We start from the raw sequence: 27,451 nt of genomic DNA on the forward strand, positions 1-27,451 counted from the left end.
CTTTGCTTTTATTTGTATTTGACATGAGGGAGGTTTGACGTGTTCTATATTGTATAATAATTGTACAGTTTCAAAAGCATTTAAGAAATAAAGTTACTCAAGTTAAGACAGTGCCCAGAAAGATGAATCGGTTCAAATTGCATGGTTAATAATGTGCTGATTTGAAGATACCACATATCTTTACCAGAAACCAGAATGTGTTACTTTTTCAAAATTACCTTCTTTTATTTTTTCTAGCTTATTTGCTCATTCTTAGTGAAAGTGACTTCAGAGTTGGAATATTATAAATTGTAAAATGTTGCTGAATTTAATCGAGTGTATGAAGTTTCATTTGGTTCCTTGGAGATTTTTAGAGTGTTTGTATTTAGCAGTTCAGCTCATATTACTTCTCTTTCTCCTCTCCTTTTTTTTCTCCTCTCCTTTAAAGGGTATTTTATGTATGGAGTACTTCTAGAATGATATGCACATTTATTCTTCCCATTAATATTTATTCACTGTAGATGTTAGCTGGATGTGGTAGAGTTTATAGGAATAAACACTCTTCTTGTCTTTAAGAAATTTGCCCTAACTTACATGTATGAGATATATATCTATATATAAGTAACAACACAAAGTAGAGATTATGGGTAATGGTAAGTGTGACAAAAGGAGTTGAAGAAGAAAGATAGCCTGAGCTGCCAGATATTAAAGTGGTCAGTTAGACAGTGCCAGGTATTAAAGTGGTTCACTGTCTAACTTTCTACCTGATTTCTAACTTTCTACTTGATTGAAAGTAACAATCAAGCCTTTATTCACTTACTATGATAGTTTAAGCAAGAGGCCACAAAGGAAAGAGTGCTAGCTCTCCTCAGTGTTCCGTTTTTCCCAGCAGAATAGCACGGGTGAGGGTCAGGTAAATCAAAGCAGATTGCAGACGGTGGTTATCTGGAGGATCATCTCACTGCCAAGAGAGCCCCAAACAGAATGCTCTTCCTGTTGTTTTATGGACCTGTGGCCAAGAAGGAGGGAGAAGAGGCAAGGTTAGAGGTGGAAAACTATTGAGATTGAATGGAGAGAAGTATCTTCAGACCACATCAACTCACACCGCTTCTTTAAGGAGGTCTACTCAGAAGCAGCTGAAAAAGTCTTAGCTGAAGACCCCCTCTCCCATAAGGGGGGTCTCTGAATAGAGGTGCCTAAGCTAGGAATGCAGATATGCATAGGATCTCTGGGTTGGGGTGGGGGAGGATTACATCTTCCTTAAGAAATTGTGGTGAACTAACTATATACCAAGTCTGGTATGGGAAAGGCAGCCCTCTCAGGCCTGTCACTAAAAGCGTTTTATAATCATTTATGGTTCAGCCTGAAAGATTACACATAGGATTTTGGCCTGGAGGTGGATTCCTCAGCAGAGTTATTTAGCCTGGTAAGATCTGGAAGATCTTCATTAAAGGAATGGCATTTAGGCTGGTTCTCAAGGAAATGGAAAAACACGTGCCACTAGAGGAAAAGCACTGAAGCAGGTTGCCTGAGTTTAAGGAACACTGCTGCATTTAGCTGAATAGTGCTGTCTAGGGTGAGAAGGCTAGAAAAGCAGACTAGGACCAAATCAAGAAGTGCCTTAAATCCAAAGCAAAGTTGTTTGTAGGCAGTAAGGAAGTGCTTGAAGATTTTAAGGTAGCAGTATCAAACTTAGGTTTATGTGGTAACCGTGAATAAGATGAATTAGGTGGCAAAGAGATCATTTCAGAAGCTAGTAAAACAATCTAGAGGGCAGGTGAACAAAGAGCCTTAATTTACACAGTAGAGCTGCAAAGGTGTCTTAAAGGGGTGAGGTGGGAGGGGATTGTGTTTGACATCAGACAGTAATAGCTGTTGTACTTCTTGCAAAAATGGACTTTGGGTTGGAAGTCTAGAATGCTGCAATGGAAGAGTTCCCCTTATTTAACTTTTCTCTGAAATGTAAACTGCCACTCTTAATAGTTATGCCTGTTTGTCTTCTCTCCATGCTTTTCCCTTTGTTTCTTTACTACTGGTAAGTTACAATTTTTTACTGTTTTTTAAATACAGGGATTCAATATAATTGAAATGTTATTTTTAAACATCTTTGGGTCTTGATTTATTTTGAGTTTTTGAGATTTAGTGAAAGGCCTAGTACTGTCCCATTTATCCTATCATATAATTCGACATAAGGGGAGATCAGGTTGAATCTTGTAGGAGAAATGCTTTATAATATTTGATATTATCCTATGCATGGATTTGGGCATTGACTATTTCTCTTTTTTACGAAGAAAAGATTCAGAACAAAAATACTTACTGCTTATGAAAAGGTTATTTAGTTTTTATCATGATAAGATTATTTCTGCCATTTTAAAATTTAAATTTAACTGCAAGAAATGTAAGCTCTATAATCCATTATCTTTTTTGAATTCTTTTTTCCCTTCAGTTCTTTTGTTTTCCTTTATAACTTGTCTCGTTTTGGCATTGTTTCTTATTTCAACTGTGTGTTCTTTGTATAAGCTTTGTTCAGTCTGCATGATATTAGTGTTCAGCCTGCTTTGTGTTGATGACTTCTTACATTTCAGTGTTTTTAATTGACAACTCTGATAATAATTCAGATGAAATTAAATGGTGCTATTTGTGCAATGTAATTAAAACTTTTCAAAGTTGCCTTTCATGACTTGTAGTTTTAGTTTGTGAGGCATCTACAGCATAGAGTATTTGTTTCTCTTTTCTTCCTGTTTGTATAGAAGTGGCACGCCGTCCCCCAAACGGACATCCATAGGCTCCAGGCCACCAGCAGGAAGAGGCAGCAGAGATCGTTTTACTGGGGAATCATACACAGTGCTGGGTACGATAAACATAGTCTTCATCGTGTCAGGTTAAAGGCATCACAGTCACACCGCTGGGCTTTCTGCCCACTTAGAGCTGGAGTGGCCTGTTTCTAATGAATATTTGCCAAGGTTTCTCCCTCCTGAAGCCTAATTACTTTTGGCGGGTTTCAAATTGTCTAATTATTTATTTGTTTAAAACTTTATTTCATTTTATATAGTGCTCTATGTGTATGCATATCTTTTGAGGAGATAGGAAGAAAAGTTCTAAAGCTTTTTATATATCAGAAAAAATACTAGTAAATATACAAGTAAATTTGTAACAGATACTCTGCTTATAGTGTCTGTGTGTTAATATGCTTATTTTCCTGAATCAGATTTTTTGTGCCATTTTGTGGGATGAGAGGTAAAAATCTATGTGACGTATAAGGAAGATCTTAGAGTCAAATTTACCTTTCTGATCTTTTGTAGGAGACACTGCTATTGAAAGTGGACAACATTATTGGGAGGTCAAGGCCCAGAAGGATTGTAAATCTTACAGTGTGGGAGTAGCATACAAGACTTTGGGGAAATTTGACCAATTAGGAAAGACAAACACTAGTTGGTGTATCCATGTCAACAACTGGCTGCAAAACACATTCGCAGCAAAGCATAATAATAAAGTCAAAGCCTTGGATGTTACTGTTCCTGAGAGAATAGGTGTATTTTGTGATTTTGATGGGGGTAAGTTTACTGATTTTCTCGTAAGTCATTTTGTCATAGTTGCTTACATTTCAGTACTTTTCATTGGTAATCATCTACACAGAATTTTTTAATATTGTGGTAAGGGTATTTTGACCTACTAGGATTTGATCACAAACATAACTTCAGCTCTGGAATTGACTGGGAGGGTGTGTGATGTTTGCCTGAAGCCTTACAAAAGCACTCATGTATAATATGTTTAATAGGTCTGAAAGAATGATTTTGTTAATTTTAGTGTTAAGCATTAAAATTTTTTCTATCCATTTTTATTCCTTCCTGACCTGATTTTATTATCTGTGAAGAGTGGTGGAGTCAGATTTTTCAAGTTGGAGTGGACTTAGAAATTACCCAAATCTACACAGTATAAAATCCTTACTACAGTTATCTCTGCAGGTAGTTGTCACTCCTGTGCTTGAAGAACTTTTTAATGTGAAGTTTATTGTTGTAGAAGGTAGCTTACTTCATTGTTGGAGAGCACTTGGTAATGCAGAGTTTTTCTTAAATTGACTTGTTTTGTTTCCTGATACCTTATGAGACTGCTATCCTTAAATTTTGTCATCTGAAGAAACAGAATTATGTTCCCTAATTCACATTTACATGATAATCCTTATTTGCTTAAAACCTAACATTGCTTCTTGTGCTGGTTTTCCAGACTATACATTTTCTGTATCACTGGCTGTTCCTCTTACAATTTAATTTTTCCAAAATTAAAGTATGTGGTTGTACACTATGTCAACATTATTTCTTAAAGATGCGTTCTCAAAGTAGAACATGAAACTGAGGACCATCATAGGACATGTGATTTGGCAGCACAGTTTCTAGTACTATGACTTATTATCATTGTTGGTGTATATTGAGCTTGTAGCCACCCAGTCCACTAGATCTTTTTTCATGGAGTTCTATTAAACTGTCTTTTTTTTTTTTCATATATTAGGCAGTTTAGGGTTGTTTTTGTTGTTTAAACTCAAGAATATTACATTTGTCCTTAAGTTTCTTTTGTTGTTGTTGTTTCAAATTTTTATTTAAATAGTAGTTAGCATGTAGTGTACTGTTGGTTTCAGGAGTAGAATTTAGTGATTCCTCACTGACATACAGCACCTAGTGCTCATCCCAGCAAGTGCCCTCCTGAATGTCCATCACCCATTTAGCCCGTCTCCCGCCCACCTCCCTCCGTCAACCCTAAATGTGTTCTCTATAGTTAAGAGTCTCTAATGGTTTCATCTTAATAGATTTGACCAAGCTTTTTGAACACTTCTGTTAAAATCATCTAAAAAGTAACTTGATATTTATCTTTTGCAAAATTTGCTTGAACTTTTTGAATTAGGTATTTGATAAGTATCTTCTCTACTGTCATCAAAATATTTATAAAAATTTTAAAGATGACCCTATCGAACTAGGGAACAAAAGTAATTCCCTAGGTACTTCTTTTTAAATTGACACTGTAAACAAATAAAACTCTATTTTACCATTTTAAGTAACATGTTTCCAGATAATTTACTGAGCCTTCAACCTAGTTACTCAAAAGGAAAAAGTTAATTTTGGCTTGATTGAATTTTAGTGACAACGCGTTAGTCTTGCTGCATTCTTCTTACTTACTCACTTTGACTCAGATAAATAATTTCCTCAGGATACATGTTAAATTTATTGGCACACATTTTTTTTTTTCTTTTTCAACTCTCAAGGTAGCTTTTGCTTATCTTCCGTTTTCTCGTGCTTTGTGCGGTTCCTCAAAGATGGTAGTGAGAAGTGTGTTGTTTAGCCTAGAGCATAGGGTAGGAAGGAGTTGTAATGTAAGATGGGATCAGATTCCGAGAGCCTTGAAAAATAATAATAGGCTCCTCTTTTTTGTTATTTGAGGGAAGGGGATTTCTCTGCATTTTAGGAAACTGTAGTCATATGATAATCTAGTTTTAGAAATATTGGAGAGTAAGTGGCTAAATGTGGAAGAGATTGCAAACATATTGTTAAGACTCTTCAGGAGTCAGTCTTTAAGCAGTGTGGCAGGGCCATGTTTATCTTGTTAAGTATTGTTTCCTTATTCCTGGCAAGGGCTTTTTACATTGTAAGCCCTTAATAAGTGTTTGTTGAGCGATTATTAGTAACAAGGGCCTGAGCAGTGGGGAATCAAGAGGAATGGATTTGATGGTATGAAAGTAGAATTCATAGGACTCAATAACTAAATGTGGATTGGAAAGTGAACAAACAAGAGTTGAAGATGACTGAGATTCCAGCCACTGTGGTCAAGAGGATGGCATGTCATCAGTAGCATGGGGAACATAGTCCTGGGTCAAGATGAGATGCCAGCAGGACAATCCTGTGGCATAGCTGGCTAATATTGAGAAAATTTCAGGGCTAGAACTCAGAAAAGATGTAGAGCTGGAGCTAAATACTAGACGCACCATCACAGAGTGGCTACTGAAGATTGCATAGAACAATTAAATGTTACTGCTGTGTTGTTTACTAACTTTGTGACCATTCATAGGTTGCTTAATGTTTTGAGGTAATATATATAAAGAGCCCAGTGCTTTAATGGTAGACATAAATGCTAGTTTCTCTTCTCTGTTTGGTGGCAGCTGAGTCATTAAGGAAACATTGTAGAGAGAAAAGAGAGCCTGGGCAAACATCTACATTCAGAATAGGAGAAAAGGAGACAGAAGATATCGTCAGAGTTAGATACAAACCAAGAGAAGTTATGGGACAAGAATTTCAAGAAGTGATAACAGATGTAAGGAGGCCATCAAGTTGTACAGTTAGGTGGTCAGAAAAACAATCATTTTAGTTGCATGATAACATTGAAAGACAGACCAGGACGGATTTTAAAAATTAGCAAAACTGAAGCAGTGATAACTATGATTTCAGAGACTAAAATGAGTATTGCTTCAAGTATTTAGAAGACAAGGTTTAATAGAGTAAACCTTAAATGGTGATGGGAGTTGGGTAGAGAGGCTAGGTATAGTAAAAATGAAGAAGAAATAGCCTTGGTTTTTACTGAGTTAAGGAAGCCATTTGTTAAATAATGATAAAATAGTCTATAGTTGAATTAGATTATGGAAGCACTATAGAGATCTTGAAAATCAGGAAAGAAAACTAGATTTGGGCCTTTTCTTAAGCATGTATACTACTGATTTTCAAGTGAGAATTTCTAAGTCCAGTCCTTATAGTTTGTAACCAAAAAGAGTCCCAAATATGTATTCAGTTATTACTTTACCCATGATTATATGTTAGATTTAATTAAATGTGTATAATAAATTAGCCCCCCCCCTCTTTTTTTTCTTTTAGGTCAACTTTCTTTCTATGATGCAAGCTCAAAACAGTTGTTGTATTCCTTTAAGACAAAATTTACTCAGCCAGTACTACCTGGTTTCATGGTTAGTACCAAATTTATATTTTATTTGGTTTGACAAATTTATTGAGAACAATCTATTCTATATATTTGGGGAAGCCGAATGTCTTATTTTTCCTTCATATTCTTTCCTCTTTCCCTAATCTACCTCTTCCAAATCTGTGATTGTGGGTATATTTTTGGTGTGTTTTATTGAAGTAAATATTATTACATGAAAGTGTGCAAACCATAAGAATGCAGTTTGAGGAATCTTCATATACTGCACACATTTTTGTAATCAGTATCTAGATCAAGAAGTGGAACCTTAATGGGGCGCCTGGGTGGCTCAGTCAGTTAAGTGTCCAACTTTGGCTCAGGTCACGATCTCACGGCTTGTGAGTTCGAGCCCCGTGTCGAGCTCTGTGCTGATGGCTCAGAGCCTGGAGCCTGCTTCAGATTCTGTGTCACCTTCTCTCTCGGCCCCTCACACTGCTCATGCTGTCTCTCTCTGTTAAAAAAAAAAATAAACATTTAAAAAAAAGGAAAAGAAGTGGAACATTAACAGAGCCTCCTGTGCCTTCTTGTGCCCATTTCTAGCCTCTACTGGCCTGCCTGCAAAGTGGTTACCATCTTGAGTTTTAATACCATAAATTAATTTTGCCTCCTTTTCACCTTTGTATTACAATATCTTTTTGGTTTAGCATTATGTTTGTGAGATTTATCCATGTTGTTCTATGTGGTGGTAGTTTACTCATCTCATATAGTTTTACTTTATATTTGTATGTATAGTTTCCCATTATATGACTATTTCATCATTTATATATCCATTCTAATTTAGTTGGATTCTTGTGTGGTTTCTCCTTGGGGACATTTACAGATGGAATAGTTATGAATATTCTTGTTCATGCCTTTTGGTAAATGTATGTTTCTGTTGGGTATATAACTAAGATTGGAGTTGCTAGATAGTATAATGTGTGTGTAATCAACTCTAGCAGGGTTTTTCAAAGTTGATGGTTATACTAATTTATTGCTAGCAATATATCTTTATCAACACTTGGTAGTATCTTTTTTAAGTTTTAGTTCTTCTAATGGGTAAGATATATTGAATTGTGGTTTTTCATTTGCACTACCTTGATGACTAGTGCTGTCGAACACTTTTTTTAATCTTTATTATTTAGATACACTCTTTTGTGAAATGGTTGCTCAAGTCTTTTGCTTGTATTTCTATTGAGTCCTCTTCCTATGTCTTATTGATCAATTTGGAGTTCTTTAAATAACCTGAGTCTTTTATTTTTTTTTTTATTATATGAAATTTATTGTCAAATTAGTTTCCATACAACACCCAGTGGTCATCCCAAAAGATGCCCTCTTCAATGCCCATCACCTACCCTCCCCTCCCTCCCACCCCCCATCAACCCTCAGTTTGTTGTCAGTTTTTAAGAGTCTCTTATGCTTTGGCTCTCTCTCCCACTCTAACCTATTTTTTTTCTTTTTTTTTCCTTCCCCTCCCCCATGGATTTCTGTTAGGTTTCTAGCCTGAGTCTTTTGCCAGATATATGTATTGCAAATTTCTTTTCCACTCTGGCTTTCCTTTTCCCTCTCTTGGTATCTTTTCATGAAAAAGGTTGTTAATTTTAATTTTGCTCTATTTATCAATTTAAAAATGTATGGTTAGCACTTTTTTCTTTAAGAAATCTTTTTGCACCTCCAAGGTCATGAAAATATTCTTGTTTTCTTCTAAAAGCTTTTCCTTGTACCTTTAGATACAGACTGCATTTACAATGCAAGTACAATGTAGAATTGCTATGTTTGGTATGAGGTTGGGGTCAACTTAAATGTAAGGAATTCCTAAATTCCTTATGGCTATCTACTTATTCCATGACCATTTATTGATAAGACCATCTTTTTTTCTGTTGTAGTGGAGTGTCATCTTTGTAAAATATTAGATTAACAGTCTATGTGTGGTAGGCAGAATATATGTGTCTGTACACACATAGATGATACCAGGACTACTCAATTTCAGGTTGATTTATTTTATTTTTTTACTTTTACTTAAATCCCACTTAACATAACAAACAATAATGGTTTCAGGAGTAGAATTTAATGATCCAACACTTACATGTAACACCCAGTGCTCATCCTAACATGTGCCCTCCTTGATGCCCATCACCCATTTAGTCCATCCCCCCACCCAACACCCCTCCAGCAACCCTCAGTTTGTTCTTTGTAGTTAAGAGTCTCTTATGGTTTACCTCCCACTCTCTTTTTCATCTTATTTTTCTGTCCCTTCCCCTATGTTCATCTGGTTTATTTCTTAATTCTACATATGAGTGATGAAATATTGTATTTGTCTTTCTCTGACTGACTTATTTTGCTTAGCATAATACATTCTAGTTCAATCCATGTTGTTGCAAATGGCAAATTTCATTCTTTTTGATCATCAAGTAATATATCATTGTATATGTAAATACCACATCTTCTTTTTTTTTTTAAAATATGAATTTATTGTCAAATTGGTTTCCATACAACACCCAGTGGTCATCCCAAAAGATGCCTTCTTCAATGCCCATCACTTACCCTCCCCTCCCTCCCACCCCCCGTCACACCTCAGTTTGTTCTCAGTTTTTAAGAGTCTCTTATGCTTTGGCTCTTTCCCACTCTAACCTCTTTTTTTTTTTTTTCCTTCCCCTCCCCCATGGGTTTCTGTTAAGTTTCTCAGGATCCGCATAAGAGTGAAAACATATGGTATCTGTCTTTCTCTGTATGGCTTATTTCTTTCTTTTTTTTAATTTAATTTAATTTTATTTTATTTTTAATTTTTTTTTTCCAACGTTTTTATTTATTTTTGGGACAGAGAGAGACAGAGCATGAACGGGGGAGGGGCAGAGAGAGAGGGAGACACAGAATCGGAAACAGGCTCCAGGCTCCGAGCCATCAGCCCAGAGCCTGTCGCGGGGCTCGAACTCATGGACCGCGAGATCGTGACCTGGCTGAAGTCGGACGCTTAGCCGACTGCGCCACCCAGGCACCCCATGTATGGCTTATTTCACTTAGCATCACACTCTCCAATTCCATCCACGTTGCTACAAAGGGCCGTATTTCATTCTTTCTCATTGCCACGTAGTACTCCATTGTGTATATAAACCACATCTTCTTTATCCATTAGTCAGTTGATGGACATTTGGGCTCTTTCCATAATTTGGCTATTGTCAATAGTGCTGCTATAAACATTGGGGAGCATGTGCCCCTTTGAATCATCATTTTTGTATCCTTTGGGTAAATACCTAGTAGTGCAATTGCTGTGTCATAGGGTGGTTCTATTTTTAATTTTTTGAGGAACCTCCATACTGTTTTCCAGAGTGGCTGCCCCAGTTTGCATTCCCACCAGCAGTGCAAAAGTGTTCCACCTTTCTCTGCATCCTCACCAACATTGTGTTGTTTCTTGAATTGCTAATGTTAGCCATTTTGACAGGTGTGAGGTCATATCTCATTGTGGTTTTGATTTGTATTTCCCTCATGATGAGTAATGTTGAGCATTTTTTCATGGGTCGGTTGGCCACTGGGTATCTTCTTTGGAGAAGTGTCTATTCATGTCTTTGTCCATTTCTTCAGTGGATTTTTTGTTTTTTGGGTGTTGAGTTTGATAAGTTTTTGGAGATTTTGGATACTAACCCTTTATATGATATGTCATTTGCAAATATCTTTTCCCATTGCATCAGTTGCCTTTTATTTATTTATTTTTTTTAATTTGAATCCAAGTTAGTTAACATCTAGTGTAACAATAATTTCAGGAATAGGATTTAGTGATTCATCACTTACATATAACACCCAGTGCCCATCCCAACCTCCTTATTGCCCCTCATTCCTTTAGCCCTTCCCCTGACCCAACACCTCGTTGGCAACACTATTTGTTCTCTGTATTTAAGAGTCACTTATGGGGGCGCCTGGGTGGCTCAGTCGGTTAAGCATCCAACTTCGGCTCACGTCATGATCTCGTGGTTCACGACTTCCAGCCCCACATTGGGCTGTGTGCTGACAGCTCAGAGCCTGGAGCCTGCTTTGGAATCTGTGACTCCCTCTCTCTCTGTCCCCTCACCCACTCATGCTCTGTCTCTATCTCTCAAAAAATAAATAAACATTAAAAAAATTTTTTTAAGAGTCATTTATGGTTTGTCTCCCTCCCTGTTTTTATATTATTTTTGCTCCCCTTACCTTATGTTCACCTGTTCTGTATCTTAAATTCTACATATGAGTGAAATCATATGATACTTATCTTTCTCTGACTGATTTCGCTTAGCATAATACACTCCTAGTTTCATCCATGTTATTGCAAATGCAAGATTTCATTCTTTTTGATTGCTGAGTAATATTGCATCATATATATCTACATTATATATATATACACACCGCATCTTTGTCCATTCATCAGTTGTCACTGTACATTTGGGCTCTTTCCATAATTTGGCTATTGTCGATAGTACTGCCATAAACATTAGGGTGCACGTGCCACTTCCAGTCAGCATTTTTGTATCCTTTGGATAAATACCTAGTAGTGCAAATGCTTGGTCACAGAGTAATTGTATTTTTAATTTTTTGAGGAACCTCCATACTGTTTTCCAGAGTTGGCTGCCCCAGTTTGCATTCGCAACAGCAGTGCAAAAGGGTTCCTCTTTCTCTGCATCCTTGCCAACATCTGTTGTTTCCTGAGTTGTTAATTTAGCCATTCGGACAGGTGTGAGGTGGCATCTCATTGTGGTTTTGATTTGTATTTCCCTCATGATGAGTAATGTTGAGCATTTTTTCATGTGTCGGTTGGGCATCTGGATGTCTTCTTTGGAGAAGTGTCTATTCATGTCTTTGTCCATTTCTTCACTGGGTTATTTGTTTTTTTGGTGTTGAGTTTGATAAGTTTTTTAGAGATTTTGGATACTAACCCTTTATCTGATATGTCATTTGTATATATCTTTTCTCATTCTGTCAGTTGCCATTTAGTTTTGCTGATTGTTTCTTTAACTGTGCAGAAGCTTTTTATCTTGATGAGGTCCCAGTAGTTCATTTTTGAACTGAGTCTTTTGCCAGATATATGCATTGCAAATGTCTTTTCCACTCTGGCTTTCCTTTTCCTTCTCTTGGTAGTTCATTTTTGCTTTTGTGTCCCTTGCCTCCGGAGACATATCAAGTAAGAAGTTGCCGCGGCCAAGGTCAAAAAGGTTGTTGCCAGTTTTCTGCTCTAGGATTTTAACGGTTTCCTGTCTTACATTTAGGTCTTTCATCCATTTTGAGTTTATTTTTGTGTATGGTGTAAGAAAGTGGTCCAGGTTCATTCTTCTGTATGTTGCTGTCCAGTTTTCCAACACCTTTTGTTGAAGAGACTGTCTTTATTCCATTGGATATTCTTTCCTGCTTGGTCAAAGATTAGTTGGCCATACATTTATGGATCCATTTCTGGGTTCTCTCTTCTGTTCCATTGATCTATGTGTCTGTTTTTGTGCCAGTACCATACTATCTTGATGATTACAGCTTTGGAATATAGCTTGAAATCCAGAATTGTGATGCCTCCCACTTTGGTTTTCTTTTTCAGGATTGCTTTGGCTATTCGGGGTCCTTTCTGGTTCCACACAAATTTTAGGGTTGTTCTAGCTCTGTGAAGAATGCTGGTGTTATTTTGATAGGGATTGTATTGAATGTGTAATATTGGTGTTTTAACAATATTTGTTCTTCCAGTCCACAAGCATGAAATACTTTTCCATTTCTTTGTGTTTTCTTCAGTTTCTTTTTTTTTTTTTTTTCAACGTTTATTTATTTTTGGGACAGAGAGAGACAGAGCATGAACGGGGGAGGGGCAGAGAGAGAGGGAGACACAGAATCGGAAACAGGCTCCAGGCTCTGAGCCATCAGTCCAGAGCCTGACGCGGGGCTCGAACTCACGGACCGCGAGATCGTGACCTGGCTGAAGTCGGACGCTTAACCGACTGCGCCACCCAGGCACCCCAGTTCTTCAGTTTCTTTTATAAGCTTTCTATAGTTTCTAGTGTACAGATCTTTTACATCTTTGGTTAGGTTTATTCCTAGGTATTTTATAGTTTTCAGTGCATTTGTAAATGAAATCGATTCCTTGATTTCTCCTGCTGCTGCTTCATTATTGGTGTAAAGAAATGTATGGTGATATTATATTCTGCGGCTTTGCTGAATTCATGTGTCATTTCTAGCAGTTTTTTGGTGAATCTTTTGGGTTTTCCACATAGAGTATCATGTCAGTGAAGAATGAAAGTTTGACTTTTTCCTTGCCAATTTGGGTGCCTTTTATTTCTCTTTGTTTGATCGCTGAGGCTAGGACTTCCAACACTGTTGAAAAACAGTGGTGACAGTGGACATCCCTGTTGTGTTCCTGACCTTCAGAGGAAGGCTCTCAGTTTTTCCTCATTGAGGATCATGTTAGCTGTGGGTCTTTCATATATATGGCCTTTATGATCTTGAGGTATGTTCCTTCTATCCCTACTTTCTCGAGGGTTTTTATCAAGAAAGGATGCTGTATTTTTGTCAAATGCCTTTTCTATATCTATTGAGGATCATGTGGTTCTTATCCTTCCTTTTATTAATGTGATGTGTCACATTAATTGATTTGCAGATATTGAACCAGCTCTGCATCTCAGGGAGAGGAATAAATCCCACTTGATCGTGGTGCATAATTCTTTTAATGTATTGTTGGATTTGGTTTGCCAGTATCTTCTTCAGAATTTTTGCATCCGTGCTCATCAGTGAGATTGGTCGATAGTTCTCCTTTTTAGTGGTGTTTTTGTTTGCATTTGGAATCAAAGTAATGCTAGTCTCATAGAATGAGTTTGGAAGTTTTCTTTCCATTTCTATTTTTTGGCACATCTTCAAAGGAATAGGTATTAACTCTTCTTTATTTTTTTTATGTCTATTTATTTTTGAGGAGGGAGGAGAGGGAATGAGGGAAGGAAGGAGGGAGGGAGGAGGTGCAGAGAGAGAGCGAGACACACAATCTAAAACAGACTCCAGGCTCCGAACTGTCAGCACAGAGCCAACATAGGACTCAAACTCACAAACCGCGAGATCATGACCTGAGCTGAAGTTGGACACTTAACTGACTGAGCCACCCAAGCACCCCATCTCTTCTTTAAATGTTTGGTAGAATTCCTCTAGGAAGGCGTCCATCCCTGGACTCTTGTTTATTGGGAGATCTTTGATTACTGATCCAATTTCTTTGCTGGTTGTGGGTCTGTTCAAATTTTTTACTTTTTCCTTTTCAGTTAGTTTCTAGGAATTTGTCCATTTCTTCCAGATTGCCCAATTTGTTTGCATATAATTGGTCGTAATAGTCTCTTATAATTGTTTGTATTTCTGTGATGTTGGTTGTGATCTCTCTCATCTGATTTTATTTATTTGGGTCCTTTTCTTTTTCCTTTTTGATCAATCTGGGTAGGGGTTTATCAATTTTGTTCATTCTTCCAAAGAACTAGCAAGCTCCTGGTTTTGTTTATCTATTCTACTGTTGTTGTTGTTGTTTTTTAATTTCAATATCATTGACTTCTGCCCTAATCTTTATTATTTCCCTTCTGCTGATTTTGGGCTTTACTTGCTGTTCTGTTTCCAGCGCATTTAGGTGTAAGGTTAGGTTGTGTATTTTAGACATTTCTTCCCTCTTTAGGAAGGCCTGCATTGCTACATACTTCCTTCTTATGACCACCTTTGCTGCATCCCAGAGGTTTTGGACTGTCATGTTTTCATTTTCATTGGCTTCCATGTACTTTTTAATTTCCTCTTTATTTCTTGATTAGTGCATTCATTCTTTAGTAGAATGTTCTTTAGTCTCCAGTTATTTGTGGTCTTTCCACATTTTTTCTTGTGATTGGTTTCAAGTTTCATGGCATTGTGGTCTGAAAATATGCATGGTATGATATCAATCTTTTTGTACTTGTTGAGGGCTGATTTGTGACCCAGTGTGTGATCTGTTCTGGAGAATGTTCCATGTGCACTCAAGCAGCGTATTCTGCTGCTTTAGGATGAAATGTTCTGAATATATCTGTTAAGTCCATCCGGTCCAGGGTCTCATTCAGAGCCATTGTTTCCATTGTTGAAAGTGGGGTGTTAAAATCTCCTACTATTATGGTATTATTATCAATGCGTTTCTTTATGCTTGTGATTAATTGATTTATATATTTGGGTGCTTTCAAATTGGAAGCATAAATATTTACAGTTGTTAGATCTTCTTGGTAGATCCCTTAATTATGATAGAACGCCCTTCTTCATCTCTTGTTATAGTCTTTGTTTTAAAATCTAGTTTGTCTGATATAAATACAGCTACTCTGGCTTTCTTTTGACGTCCATTAGCATGATAGATGGTTCTCCATCCCCTTATTTCAATCTGCTGTGTCTTTAGGTCTAAAATGAGTCTCTGGTAGGCAGCATATAGATGGGTCTTGTTTTCTTATCCATTCTAATCCCCTGTGTGTTTTGATTGGAGCATTTAGTCCATTTACATTCAGAGTGAGTACCGAAAGATATGAATTTAGTGCCATTGTGTTTCCTATCGAGTTGATGTTTCTGATGATGTTCTCTGGTCCTTTCTAGTCTTTATTGCTTTTGGTCTGTTTTGTTTTGTTTTTTTCTTCACTCAAAGAGTCCCCCTTAAAATTTCTTGCAAGGCTGGTTTAGTGGTCACAATTTGTATTAGAAAAAGTCATTATTCTCCATACAAAATGCAACTTGGTTTGAATTTATTTTTTTATTAAGCAGATGTTACTGCTTCTTCCAACTCCTTTATCCTTTGGATTTCTCTGTAAGTTTGGGCTACTCTGGGGAGTTCTGCAGTACAATTAAGACAGATCCTCATTATTCTGGCTAGACCTTTTCTTAATTTGGGGGTTACTTCTACAATCAAGGGGGGTTATTTCCATTGCAGAGTTGGCAGAATGTTTTGTATGTGTGTTCTTCCATCATTACCCTGACTGTAGCTTCTCAAACTGTGAGGAGAAAGTATTCAGGGTATATGTGGGTTTATTTATTTATTTTTTTTTTTTAAATTTTTTTTTTCAACGTTTATTTATTTTTGGGACAGAGAGAGACAGAGCATGAACGGGGGAGGGGCAGAGAGAGAGGGAGACACAGAATCGGAAGCAGGCTCCAGGCTCCGAGCCATCAGCCCAGAGCCCGACGCGGGGCTCGAACTCACAGACCGCGAGATCGTGACCTGGCTGAAGTCGGACGCTTAACCGACTGCGCCACCCAGGCGCCCCCTATGTGGGTTTAAAATATAGTACTTTTAACTCTCAAAATTGATAATGATCATTCACTTTGGATAACCCAAAATCTTAAATTTAAAACAATGCTAATAACTAAGACTCTTGGTTTTTCATTAAAAATTAAAAGTAATCAGTGAATGAAGTTATTGTTCATAGAAAAACACTTAAGGATTTAGAAGGGTTGTTATTATTATTATTATTATTATTATTATTATTATTATTATTACTTTGCCACAGACCTCTGCTGTATTATGTGTTTTTTGGCTGTTTTTCCAAATAGGTCATTCAGGGACAAATTTGTTTACCATATGAAACTCAAAAGTTATTTTTTTCCTTGTGTCTAAAAGGGTTGGATTTCATGTTTAATTTGAGTTTATCTCAAGTAGATATGTAGTGAGTTTATTGCTTTTCATTCCAAATAATTAAACACTAACTACATTAGTAAGTGTTGTTAAGATGCTTTAGGAAAAGTATTTTCAAACTGGTTGAAATTATTTTTTTCCTTTCATTGAAGGGTTTATTAACTAGGTCAGTGATTATTAAACTTTTTGTGTACAAGATTAGTTTTCTTTTTAAAAAAAATTTTTATGTTTATTTTTGAGAGGGAGAGAGAGGGGGGGGGGGAGAGAGAGAGAGAGAGAGAGAGAGAGAGAGAGAACGTGAGTGGGGGAGGGGCAGAGAAAGAGAGAGAGGGAGGAGGACACAGAATTTGATGCAGGCTCCAGGCTCTGAGCTGTCAGCACAGAGCCCAACGTGGGGCTTGAACTCATGAACAATGAAATCATGACCTGTGCTGCAGTTGGACACTTTACCGACTGAGCCACCCAGGCACCCCTAGTTTTCTTTTTAAAAGCAGGTTTATTAAGGATAATTCATAGTAGTGTACAGTTCTGTGGGATTTGACAAATGCTTACAGTTGTGTAACATTACCATAATCAAGACATTGAACATTTCTATCACCCTACAAAAGTTCATCTTCCTTTGTAATGGACCTTTCTGATCACACCCAGCCCTGGTAGTCACTAACAAGGTTTTAGTCTCCGTAGTTTTGCTTTTTCCAGAATATTAGAGAAAAGGAATTGTATGGTATGTAGACTTTTGATTCTACAGCATAATGTATTTGAAATTCATCAATGTTGTGTTTATCAGTCATAGTGTCTTTTTTTTTTGCTGACGAGTGTCTGTTTTATTGCTGACTGTGTATGTAGCACACGTTATTCATCCATTCACCAGTTGAAGGACTTTGGGGTTCTTTCTAGTTTTTGGCAATTATAAGTAAAGGCACTGTAAATATTTGCAAATAGATTTTTTTCGTATTTGTTTCCATTTCTCTTGGGTTAATACCTAGAAGTGAGGGTATTAGATCACACTGAAAGTGTATGTTTAGGGTATCTGTGTGTCCCAGTAGGTTATGCATTTGCTTTCGGCTCAGGTCATGATCTTACAGTTCATAGGTTTGGGCCCTGCATTGGGCTGTGCTGACAGCTCAGAGCCTGGAGCCTGCTTTGAATACTGTGTCTCCCTCTCTGTCTGGGCATCCCCACTGACACTGTTTCTCTCTCAAAAATAAACATTAAAAAAAAATTAAAGAAAAAAAAAGAAAGTGTATGTTTAACTTTATAAGAAACTACCAAAATGTTTTCCAAGTGGTTGTGTGACTTTTGTATTCCTTTTAATTTTTTTAAATTTTTATTTAAATTTTAGTTAACATACAGTGCAATATTGGTTTCAGGAGTAGAATTCAGTGATTCATCACTTAAAAACAATGCCCAGTGCTCAACACAATAAGCACTCATCACCCATCTAGCTCATCTCCTACCCATCTCCCTCCATCAACCCTCAGTTGATTCTCTGTCATTGAGTCTTTTGTGGTTTGTTTCCCTCTCTCCTCTTTTCCCCCCCTTCCTATGTGTTCATCTGTTTTGTTTCTTAATTCCACATATGAGTGGGGCACCTGGATGGCTTAGTTAAGCGCTGACTCTTGATTTCTGCTCAGGTCATGATCTCATTGTCATGGGGTCATTAGATCTAGTCCTGCGTCGGACTCCACACTGAACATGGAACCTGCTTAAGACTCTGTCTCTCCCTCTTCCTCTGCTCAGCCCCTGCTCCTGCTTTCTGTCTCTAAATAAATAAATAAATAAATAAATAAATTCCACATATGAGAGAAATCATATGGTATTTGTCTTTCTCCAACTTATTTCGCTTAGTGTAATACATTCTATCTCCTCCATGTCATTGTAAGTGGCAAGATTTCATTCTTTTTCTTTTTTTAAAAAAGGTTTATTTTGAGAGTGTGAGTGGGGGAGGGGCAGAGAGAGAAGGAGAGAGAGAATCCCAGTCTCTGTGCTAGTGCGGAGCCTGATGTGTGAGATTTCAACTGAGGTGAAATCAAGAGTTAGACGCTTAACTGACTGAGCCACCCAGGTCCAAGATTTCATTCTTTTTGTTTAATATCCCCTGTGTGTGTGTGCGTGTGTGTGTGTTACATACACACGCATACCACATCTTTATCCATTCATCAGAAGATGGACATTTGGGCTCTTTCCATAGTTTGGCTATTGTTGATAATTCTCCTGTAAACATTGATGTGCATGTAACCCTTTGAATCTGTATTTTTGTATCCTTTGTGTAAATACTTAGTAGTGCAATTGCTGGATGGTAGGGTAGTTATATTTTTAGTTTTTTGAGGAACTTCCATACCGTTCTCCAGAGTGGCTGCACCAGTTTGCATTCCCACCAACAGTGCAAGAGGGGATACCCTTTTCTCTACATCTGCACCAACACCTGTTGTTTCTTGTATTGTGACTTTTGCATTCCTGCTAGCAATATATGAGAGTTTACCACATCCTTGACATTAATATTGTCAGATTTTTTTGTTCAGCAGTTTTAATAGGTGTGTAATGGTATTTCATTATGGTTTTAACTTGCATTTTCCTAAGGACAAATGATGTTGAGGATCTTTTCATGTGATTATTTTTCATTTTTATAATGTCTTTGATGAAGTATCTATTATTTGTTCATTTTTTATTGGGGTACTTGTTTTCTCATTAATGAGTTTTAAGATTTCTTTATGTATGCTGGATATGGGTCCTTATCAAAAAACTGCTCTGCAAACATTTTTTCCTAGTTTGTGGCTTTTCTCATTTTGTAAACATTTTGAGGAGAAGTTTTTCATTTTAATGAAGTCCGTTTATCCATTTTTTTTTTCTTTTATGGATCTTGCTTTGCCTACCTCAAGGATACAAAGATAATCTCTTTTGTATTCTTAAAGTTCTATGGTTTTAGGTTTTACATTTAGGTCTGTGATCCATTTTGAGTTATTTTTTATTTATTGTACTAGGTATGGTTTGAGATCTGTTTTTTGTATATGAATTCCAAGTGTTCAAAAAAGACTAACCTTTCTCTGTTGATTTGCCCTTGTACCTCTGTGCTAGATATTTTGAGTAAATATGTTTGTAAATCACTTAAATAATTTCAAAAAAAAGTAATATAGTAGTTTTATAATCACAGAGCTTTTGTATTTGGGGAGTTATCATTACTGAACCTACTAGTTTTAAAAATTTGGAATGTTCGTCATACAGCTATAAATTTCACAGGTCAGTGGATTCTTTGGTATACTATGTAATCACTTAGTAAATTTTAAACACTTTCGGATATAATTGAAGGTGGGAATACTCCAACAGTTTCTAAGTGTCCCTTGTCTCGAGCTATGTCTTCTACAAACCAGGCATCGATGATAATTAAAAGATCAATACTTTCATATTTTAATTCACTTGAGTCTGTTCTAAATAAGTTATTCACTTTATTCAATTAAAGCTGCTCTGTTTACAAGCAAAGCAATTTCATCTTTCAGAAACTTACATTTATAATTAATAGAATATGGCAATATGGTATATCTGGATATTATTACCATTTGCATTTTTCTCAGAAGTTCTTAAAGAATTAATAAAAGAGTTCTTATTGTTAACAAGTTAGGGAAAAAAATAATGGATTTTACTCTGTTAACACTGGGGTGTTGGATTCCTATAGTCTCAGGCCACACCTCATCACAATCTAAAGCAATAATAGGGGTAAGGAAATTGGCTCTCTGTGCACTTCTCTTGGCTGTGAAGGTTAGCATCAGTAGAAATAGCCAATATTTTTGGCCTATTAACCCTAAAAATTTAATATCTAAATTTTTGCAGCCCTTAGTTCCTTCTCTTGTGTGCAGTTCCAGTGGGTTCTGCTACCACAAAGACTTCCACTGGCCTCTCTGGTTCTTAAAAACTCTTGAGTTAGCCTTCCTTTTCACTTCTCGGTTCAAATATAAAGGTTATCAGTTTGTAACTTGTTGACATTCACATGCGTGGCATTTTGCCTTTCAAATGGAACTTTAAGAATCACCTCAGTTCTAGTTTGATTTGAAATCTGACTAAAGCTTTGGTTTTGTCTTTTTTTAGGTTTGGTGTGGTGGACTTTCTTTGAATACTGGGATGCAGGTTCCAAGTGCTGTGAGAACGCTTCAGAAAAGTGAAAATGGAATGACGGGTTCAGCTAGCAGCCTAAACAATATTACTCAGTAATGCTTACTCAGAATATGTTTCACCCCCTTTGGGTGGCCTTTTCTGTGCAGTTACTAATCACAGAAATTTACAAGTGGTGGAAATCAGGTTTGCTACCTTCTGCTTTAAGGCCTGGGATGTGTTAGCATTAAGCATCTAGTACCAAGTACTCACGGGAACCTACTGTGCAGTAGCATCAAGCAAGCAGATTCTGAGCAAGAAACTGATGTTTCGAAGAACAAATGGGAAGAAAGGCAGTGTTTAAATAGTTACATAGAAACTCATTTTTGTGTTTCTTGGATTACTTTGGCTCTCCTAAAATGTTTAGTTAGTATGTAGCCCTAGGACCTGAGAGGAAAGCATTTAAATCTTGTCTTCTTTCCCCTGTACTTTCTCTTTATCTCGTCACTACCTATTATTAGGTTCTTACACTGAAGCTTTAAAAAAAAAATACAGTCTTCTAAGTTTGCCTAAAAATTGAAATCATTGGTTGGGGATGCTGGAAATGTTTTCTTAATTGTTGTCCTTTCGTAAAGAAGTTGAGTTTTGCTAAATTATCCTATTTTGTTTTACTGACTAGATTGTTTATCATTTTCTCTTTTCCAAATATTGTGACATTTCTCTTATTTGAGTTAAAACTCAAAATAGAGTGGATAGGAAGAGTTTAGCTTAAAATCACCCATACATTAGTTGTCGTTGTTGTTTTTAACCTGCTGCACTAACAGTGGCAAAGGGATATTCTTTATATGTTGCCTTGTTTAATTAGACTTCTTTTCATTCCATCATTTTGGATGATGGATAAGATTTTTTAAAGCTTTCTATTTTCTGATTTTGTTGTCACATTTAGTACTACCTTTAATAGTTGTCTTGGTAAAATTCTCACTTGAATTTGGTAGTAATTGATAATTATACTGATTTTTAATATTTCTAGTAGGAATGAAATTTTATTAAAGTTTAAAAAAAGGTAGAAAAACCTACATCATTTAAGTTTTATCTAAGAAGATAGGTTATAAAGGGAGGTGCCTAAAACTACTGAGGTCATTTATGTCTGCTTTTTAATAAGGTATGGAATGGTTTAAACAAGTGTTTTGAAAAATGTCTACATATCTCTGACTTATTTACCATATAAGTTTTTCAAACGTAACTATTCAGAGGTTATTTTTCACATTTGCCTTCCAAAGGGGTATAATTCTTCCAAAAATCGTCATAGAATAATCCTTCCCAACCTTAGGGAAAATATGTTAAACCATGAATAAAACCCATGGTTATTGAGCAGAACATACCTATTTTTTAAAAGTTGGTTAAAATTTTTAATACAAGTTCTTTGAGCCAAACTGAAAGTTGCGATTTCAGTATTTAAGAACTCCTTGAACGTTTTAGGTGGTCTCTGGAATTTACTTTCTCATGTTGACCTTTTTTCATTCTTATTTTAAGGGTATTATGCTCTGACAACCTTCTCCCAAGAAGGGACTATTGCTGCTTACATCTGAGCTGCCTTTTACAGAAAAACCTGTGAAATAGGAATAGCTCATTCTCTCCTAAAGTTTACTGTTTACTGATATAGGGTGTTTTGTTTTTTGGTAAAACAGACCTAAATGAGGAATTTTGTTTGAATTAGGTATTTTTTTTCCAGAGGGCATTTATATCTGCACCATTGTCTCATGACATATTGGTAGTTTTTAAAGACTATAAGGCAGTTGAGAGAATGAAGTATGTCAATAGGTATCCTTTTGATTCTCCAAACAACTATAATATTGGGTTTTGTTCTTCCTAAAGATTTTGAAAAAAATTTTTTGGATATTCTGTTCCCTACAGTGGTGTTATTCCAGGACCTAAGAAACAGGAGGTTACAATTCTCTTTCATAGAGTCAAATCTGAAAGCAGTAATTTAGTGGAGCTGCTTTATGTGAACAATTACACATGTATAGTTTAGCAAAATTGACACAGAAAAAGCCAGAAGTTCTCGTATAAAATTTTTACTATTACGTCTTATGTAATTGTGTCTTCTCTTTAATTCAGTGCCTTCTTCCTCTAAGTGTGCTCTTACTTCATGCCCCCTGCAGCGTCAACTGATAATTTAAGCCAGAGACCATTATGTTATACTGGTGAGGGCCTTCTGTTGCAGGTGTATGGAGCAGAGGATTAATCGGGCTGGAGGAGTGCATATGCTTCTATTCTGTGCTCATGCCATCATTTGAAACCCTTCATTTAAATTTTCTAATATTCATTTGGAAAATTCATTTGAAGTAATAACAAGTATTACTTCAAAATAAAAATCTGAGGTTTTCCTGTTACTATGTATGCTTCTTAAAGGTCTCTATAAAGAACAAAAGTTTTAAGTTTATATGTGTTAAGTTAAACTGGAAAAGTCTGCCACCCTCCTTTTCAAACTAGAAAATAATCAACTGTAGTGCCTATTTAAATAGTATCAAATTAAGGTAACTCTTAACTTGACCATAATATATAACATTCTCATTGTCATTTGAATTAAAAACTATTGAGCCTTTTTGCTCAAATTTAATGCATTGTGGGAAGATGGTATACCCTTTCAGACTTTATTAGTTTGTTTACTCTTTGTTTTGACAGGTCAAACATGATTGCTTTCTGTAAAAGAAATGCATGAGAGGTTGACGGTAATAGATGTATTACAGGTATAAAAATTGTTTTATAAAAACGTGCATTTGATATTGCATTTCTCTTTTAGCAGTTGAATCCCAAACCAGTTTTAGTAAACTGGGTTAAAGAAACGAAGGAATTGCCTTAAGCACTTTAGAAAAAAAATTTTTTTACAATTCATTTTGACTCTTTGGGCTTACTCTGTCACCTATGTGTTTAACTTTTGGTAAATATGTGTATATGAAGCATTTAATAACTGAGTGCACATAGAAATTTAATATACAGTGATTCTTTGAATGTCCCAGGTATAGGTAAACAAATTGAAAGTATTAGAGGCGTGCCTGTCTGTACATGGGTTTTATTGATGGCATCTGTACCATGTTGACAAACCGTTAACTGCCACTGTACAGCTAGACTTGGCCTACTTTGTTCTGCAAACAGTAACTTTTTCCTGTGTTACCATTTTAAAGAAACATATTGGCTTAGTTTTATTTACTCACTTATTAAATTAAAGTATGAACAGTGTCATGTATAATTGGAATTTTTGGTGACCGATCCTTGGTGGTACAAATAATAAAAGTAAATAATTTTTAATGAAATATTATAATTAGGCTCACAAACTCCATTTCATGACTTACCCAGAATGATTATTTTTTCTCAATACTTATAAAATTATAGTTATTTTGTTTCTTTTGAAAACATAAAAAAATTGACAAAGGATATATATATATATAAAATATGATTTCAAAGAGTATTAATTCTGGAAGAGGACACTGTTGACTTCTTACTATAAAATATTATGATTCCAGGCTAAAAATACTAAGGACTATACTTTCAAATCATTGTAATTCTTTTAAAAACCCCATATTTATTAGATCAGTGTCCATTCATTGGCTAATTCATACAACAGATAAATTTAAGTGTCTGTGATATGGCAGCCGTACTTTGTATCTGGATTTCCACAATTAGTGAAGTTTGATTTACTGTACATATAGTCTTGCTACTTTTGAGTAATGTGACAAAGTTTGCATCTTAAAACAATGTTTCTGCTAGTAAGTCAAATTTTAAAAAATAAATTAGAGTTTATAAAAAATTCAAATTAACTGCATTAATATGGTTCAGTTTTACATAGTCACATAAAATGGATCTAGAACAGTTTCTTCTTTGATTTTATTTTAAACTGGATATATTCTTTTAGGGAAGTGTATAGTCGGCATAAATTTACTGAACACCCAAGTAACCATAAAGTTATTTGCTATTTTTAAACAAAACATACATTTCATAATGTCAATACTAGAACATTATAATAGATCATGAATATTTCCTTAATCATTACAGAATGATTACCTCATGTTCAGTATGGTTTTCAAAACCTTTTATGTGTATCTTACAGTATTCACATTATACAAATATTTGTGACCTGACATGCTTTGTTACCTGGAATATTTGATTAATGTAAATACTTAAGCTTTTGGAGTAATTTGGAGTTTAAATGGATTGCGTTTCCTATATGTTGTTTTTATCGAAAAGATATTGTCGGACTTGCCACATAAAGGTTAGTACTGGCTTATAAATAACAGAGATTGCCATAGTACTTTTCTCCTCAGACTATCCAATTATTAAATTAAAACAGTATTTGTTATTTCTGGGTCAATATAAGGTACTCACTTTTGATTCATAATCATTTGAGCTTTGTTAGTTTAAACTGATACATATTCTTAATGATACCCATTCAGTCTAAGTTGGTCCTTGGGAATGGGCATTTAGAGGATTTCACAGTATGTAGGGCAGAAGGTGGGTGAATGTGTTTGCTTTGGCTTGGAGCTTTGTAAGTTTGGACCAGTTTTAAAATAAGTCAAATTTTAAGTAATTGGCAAAAGGCATTTCTGTTAGTATTGGAAATTTTTTGAGAGCCTAAGGGCTATAAGAATGCATATATATATATATTTTAACATTTTCAATATCTCTAAGGTACCAAAGCACGGAGTCTGATTTACCATTTAAGGGAGACTCTTTAAAATAAAATTTATAACTAATTCATACTATAAGATATATAACAATTAAAGTTTTGGAACAACTTACATTAAAAACCACTAGTCTTTAAGATTTCTGGATATAAAAAGTATTTTGGTTTCACTTCTTTTAAAGTAATTAAATTCAAAATTAATCGCTTTCTACCATATACTGAGTAGATCTATGACCTCAGCATAGTAAATCATTTCTCATCTTTGGGCCTCCACTGCCTTACATAAAATAATTATAACTTGTTCAGCTTACCTCCCAGGGCTGTTGCGAGAAATAAAATGAAATGGAGTATGTGAAGTTGCTTCAACAACAGTAAAATGCTATGTAAATGTAAGGCGTTATTTTCAGTGAATGATGGATTTAAGTGTTGGGTACTTCTAGATGTTCTTTCTTTTAATAAAGCATGTGCTTAAAGTGGTATCACTAGGACTTCAAAGTGATTATTTAAAAAAAAAAAAAAAAGGAAACAAAACACCACCTGATTATAATGCCCTTTAACATTCTTTTGTTTGTGCAATGCTTGTGGCCTTTTTGTATTTTCTCATCAAACTTGTTACTCTCTATCTAGACTTGGTACAACTGTAAACGTCTCTCACAGCATTCATCTGTCAGTGTAGAATAGTAGCATAAATAAACATTTTAAGCTATGTTTCCATTCAGGCATTTGCACTTTCAATTTATGACTGCTTAGTACCACATGCAGAATGAACTTAGCCCAAATATTTTCCAAACAACCAAATGATTCAGCAGTTTGTTGACATGGGATAAATGATATCAGGTGTATGTGCCCACTTACCATTTGACAACTTTTTTTGCATTAAAAGATATGATGAAACATTTCAAAACTTTGCTAACCTGAATATCATTTAGTATCTCTCCTAACATTTGTTTTGCTTTAAATTGGATTTGTTAAATGGCTTACAGGTTATCTTAATCTGTAGATTATTTGGTATGTCTATCATTTGGACATGGTTTTGCTATGCAGTTCTGATAATAAAAATTCTAATTCCTCAGGTTTAACCTTTAAGTTACGGATGAAGAACATCAATGGACACTTTTAATATACTCAGTTCTGCAAACTAGTCTTTTAATAAGCATATTGCCTCATTATCCTTGGAAACAAGACAAAGCCTTTTAAACTTTAAACTTTTTAACTTCAAAATAAAGTATTCAAAGTGGAGTAACTTGAATGTTGAAATGATTGTATGCTCTGTGTAGAATGACCGAGCCTAAGTTCTTACAAAAGCACCTGGAATATCTCCTCTAAAAATTAAACTTTTTCTGCTTTCCTTTGCTTCAGTGCTTGCATTTTTATCAATTTTCATTAAATATCTACAGTGTACTGTTGGGGATGAGAAGATTAAAAAAAAAGTCATAGTCCCTCTGCCCCAAAAGTTTATATTTTAGAGCAGTGCTGTTCAACAGAATTTTCTGCAGTGATGGGAAGTTCTATATTTGTGCTGTCCAACACAGTGGCCACTAGATCCAGGCAGCTGTTGAGCAATGTAAATATGGTGAGTTAAACGAAGAAACTAAAATTTTTATTGTGATTAATTTAAATGTAAAGAGCCACATCTTACTAGTAGCTATTTTACACAGTGCAGCTATAAATGGAAGGTGAAACATGCTATAACTATAAATCAAGCACTTAGTTTTTCTGTCTTTGGAGCTTGTCACATTGTGGGTTACATTTTGGCAGATTGTAGCCAAAAAGAGACCAGAATCTAAATCTTCTTAAAAGTATTTCCTAACTTGAAATAAGTTTAGGAGAAAAAAGAAAACCAATCAATGACTAGATGAGACTGGAGCCCCTGTAACTAAGCGTTTTCACCAAAAGAATGAAGGGACACTGGATAGTCTTGAGTCCTAGGGAGAGGAGTGTGATGTAGATAGTAAGAAAACAGTCCCTCATATAGAAGATGGCGTGGAGAACAGTTCAGCAATATCAAGATTTTAAATACACATACCTTTGAAAAGTTAATTCCATTTCTAGGTATTTCTCTTACATACCCACAAATAAGCCAGTACTCTTTGCAGCATTACAAGAGCAAAATACAAGCAACCCGACTGTTAATTGAAGAAAAGGATGGGCTACCACAATTCTGAAGTCTCCCTTTTTAACTTGCT

The 27,451-nt window shown here is 35.6% G+C and overlaps 1 protein-coding gene across 9 annotated transcripts in view; it reads left to right on the plus strand.

Annotated features, from left to right (window-relative positions):
- Positions 1–26,613, plus strand: part of FSD1L (fibronectin type III and SPRY domain containing 1 like) — a 78,761-nt gene extending 52,148 nt beyond the window's left edge. For 6 of the 9 annotated variants that reach the window (XM_045042609.1, XM_006939343.5, XM_019816275.3 and 3 more), the window contains 4 exons: positions 2,730–2,830; positions 3,282–3,533; positions 6,831–6,919; positions 20,582–26,613. In XM_045042609.1, coding sequence (XP_044898544.1) covers positions 2,730–2,830; positions 3,282–3,533; positions 6,831–6,919; positions 20,582–20,704 — 565 coding nt within the window. In that variant the 3' untranslated portion in view covers positions 20,705–26,613. The remainder of the gene's footprint in view (positions 1–2,729; positions 2,831–3,281; positions 3,534–6,830; positions 6,920–20,581) is intronic. The other 3 variants (XM_045042606.1, XM_045042608.1, XR_006588521.1) reach the window with 2 other exon arrangements.
- The last annotated feature ends 838 nt before the right edge of the window (positions 26,614–27,451 follow it).

The sequence above is a fragment of the Felis catus genome, chromosome D4 (genome assembly GCF_018350175.1).
Source record: "Felis catus isolate Fca126 chromosome D4, F.catus_Fca126_mat1.0, whole genome shotgun sequence".
Classification (NCBI taxonomy): domain Eukaryota; kingdom Metazoa; phylum Chordata; class Mammalia; order Carnivora; family Felidae; genus Felis; species Felis catus.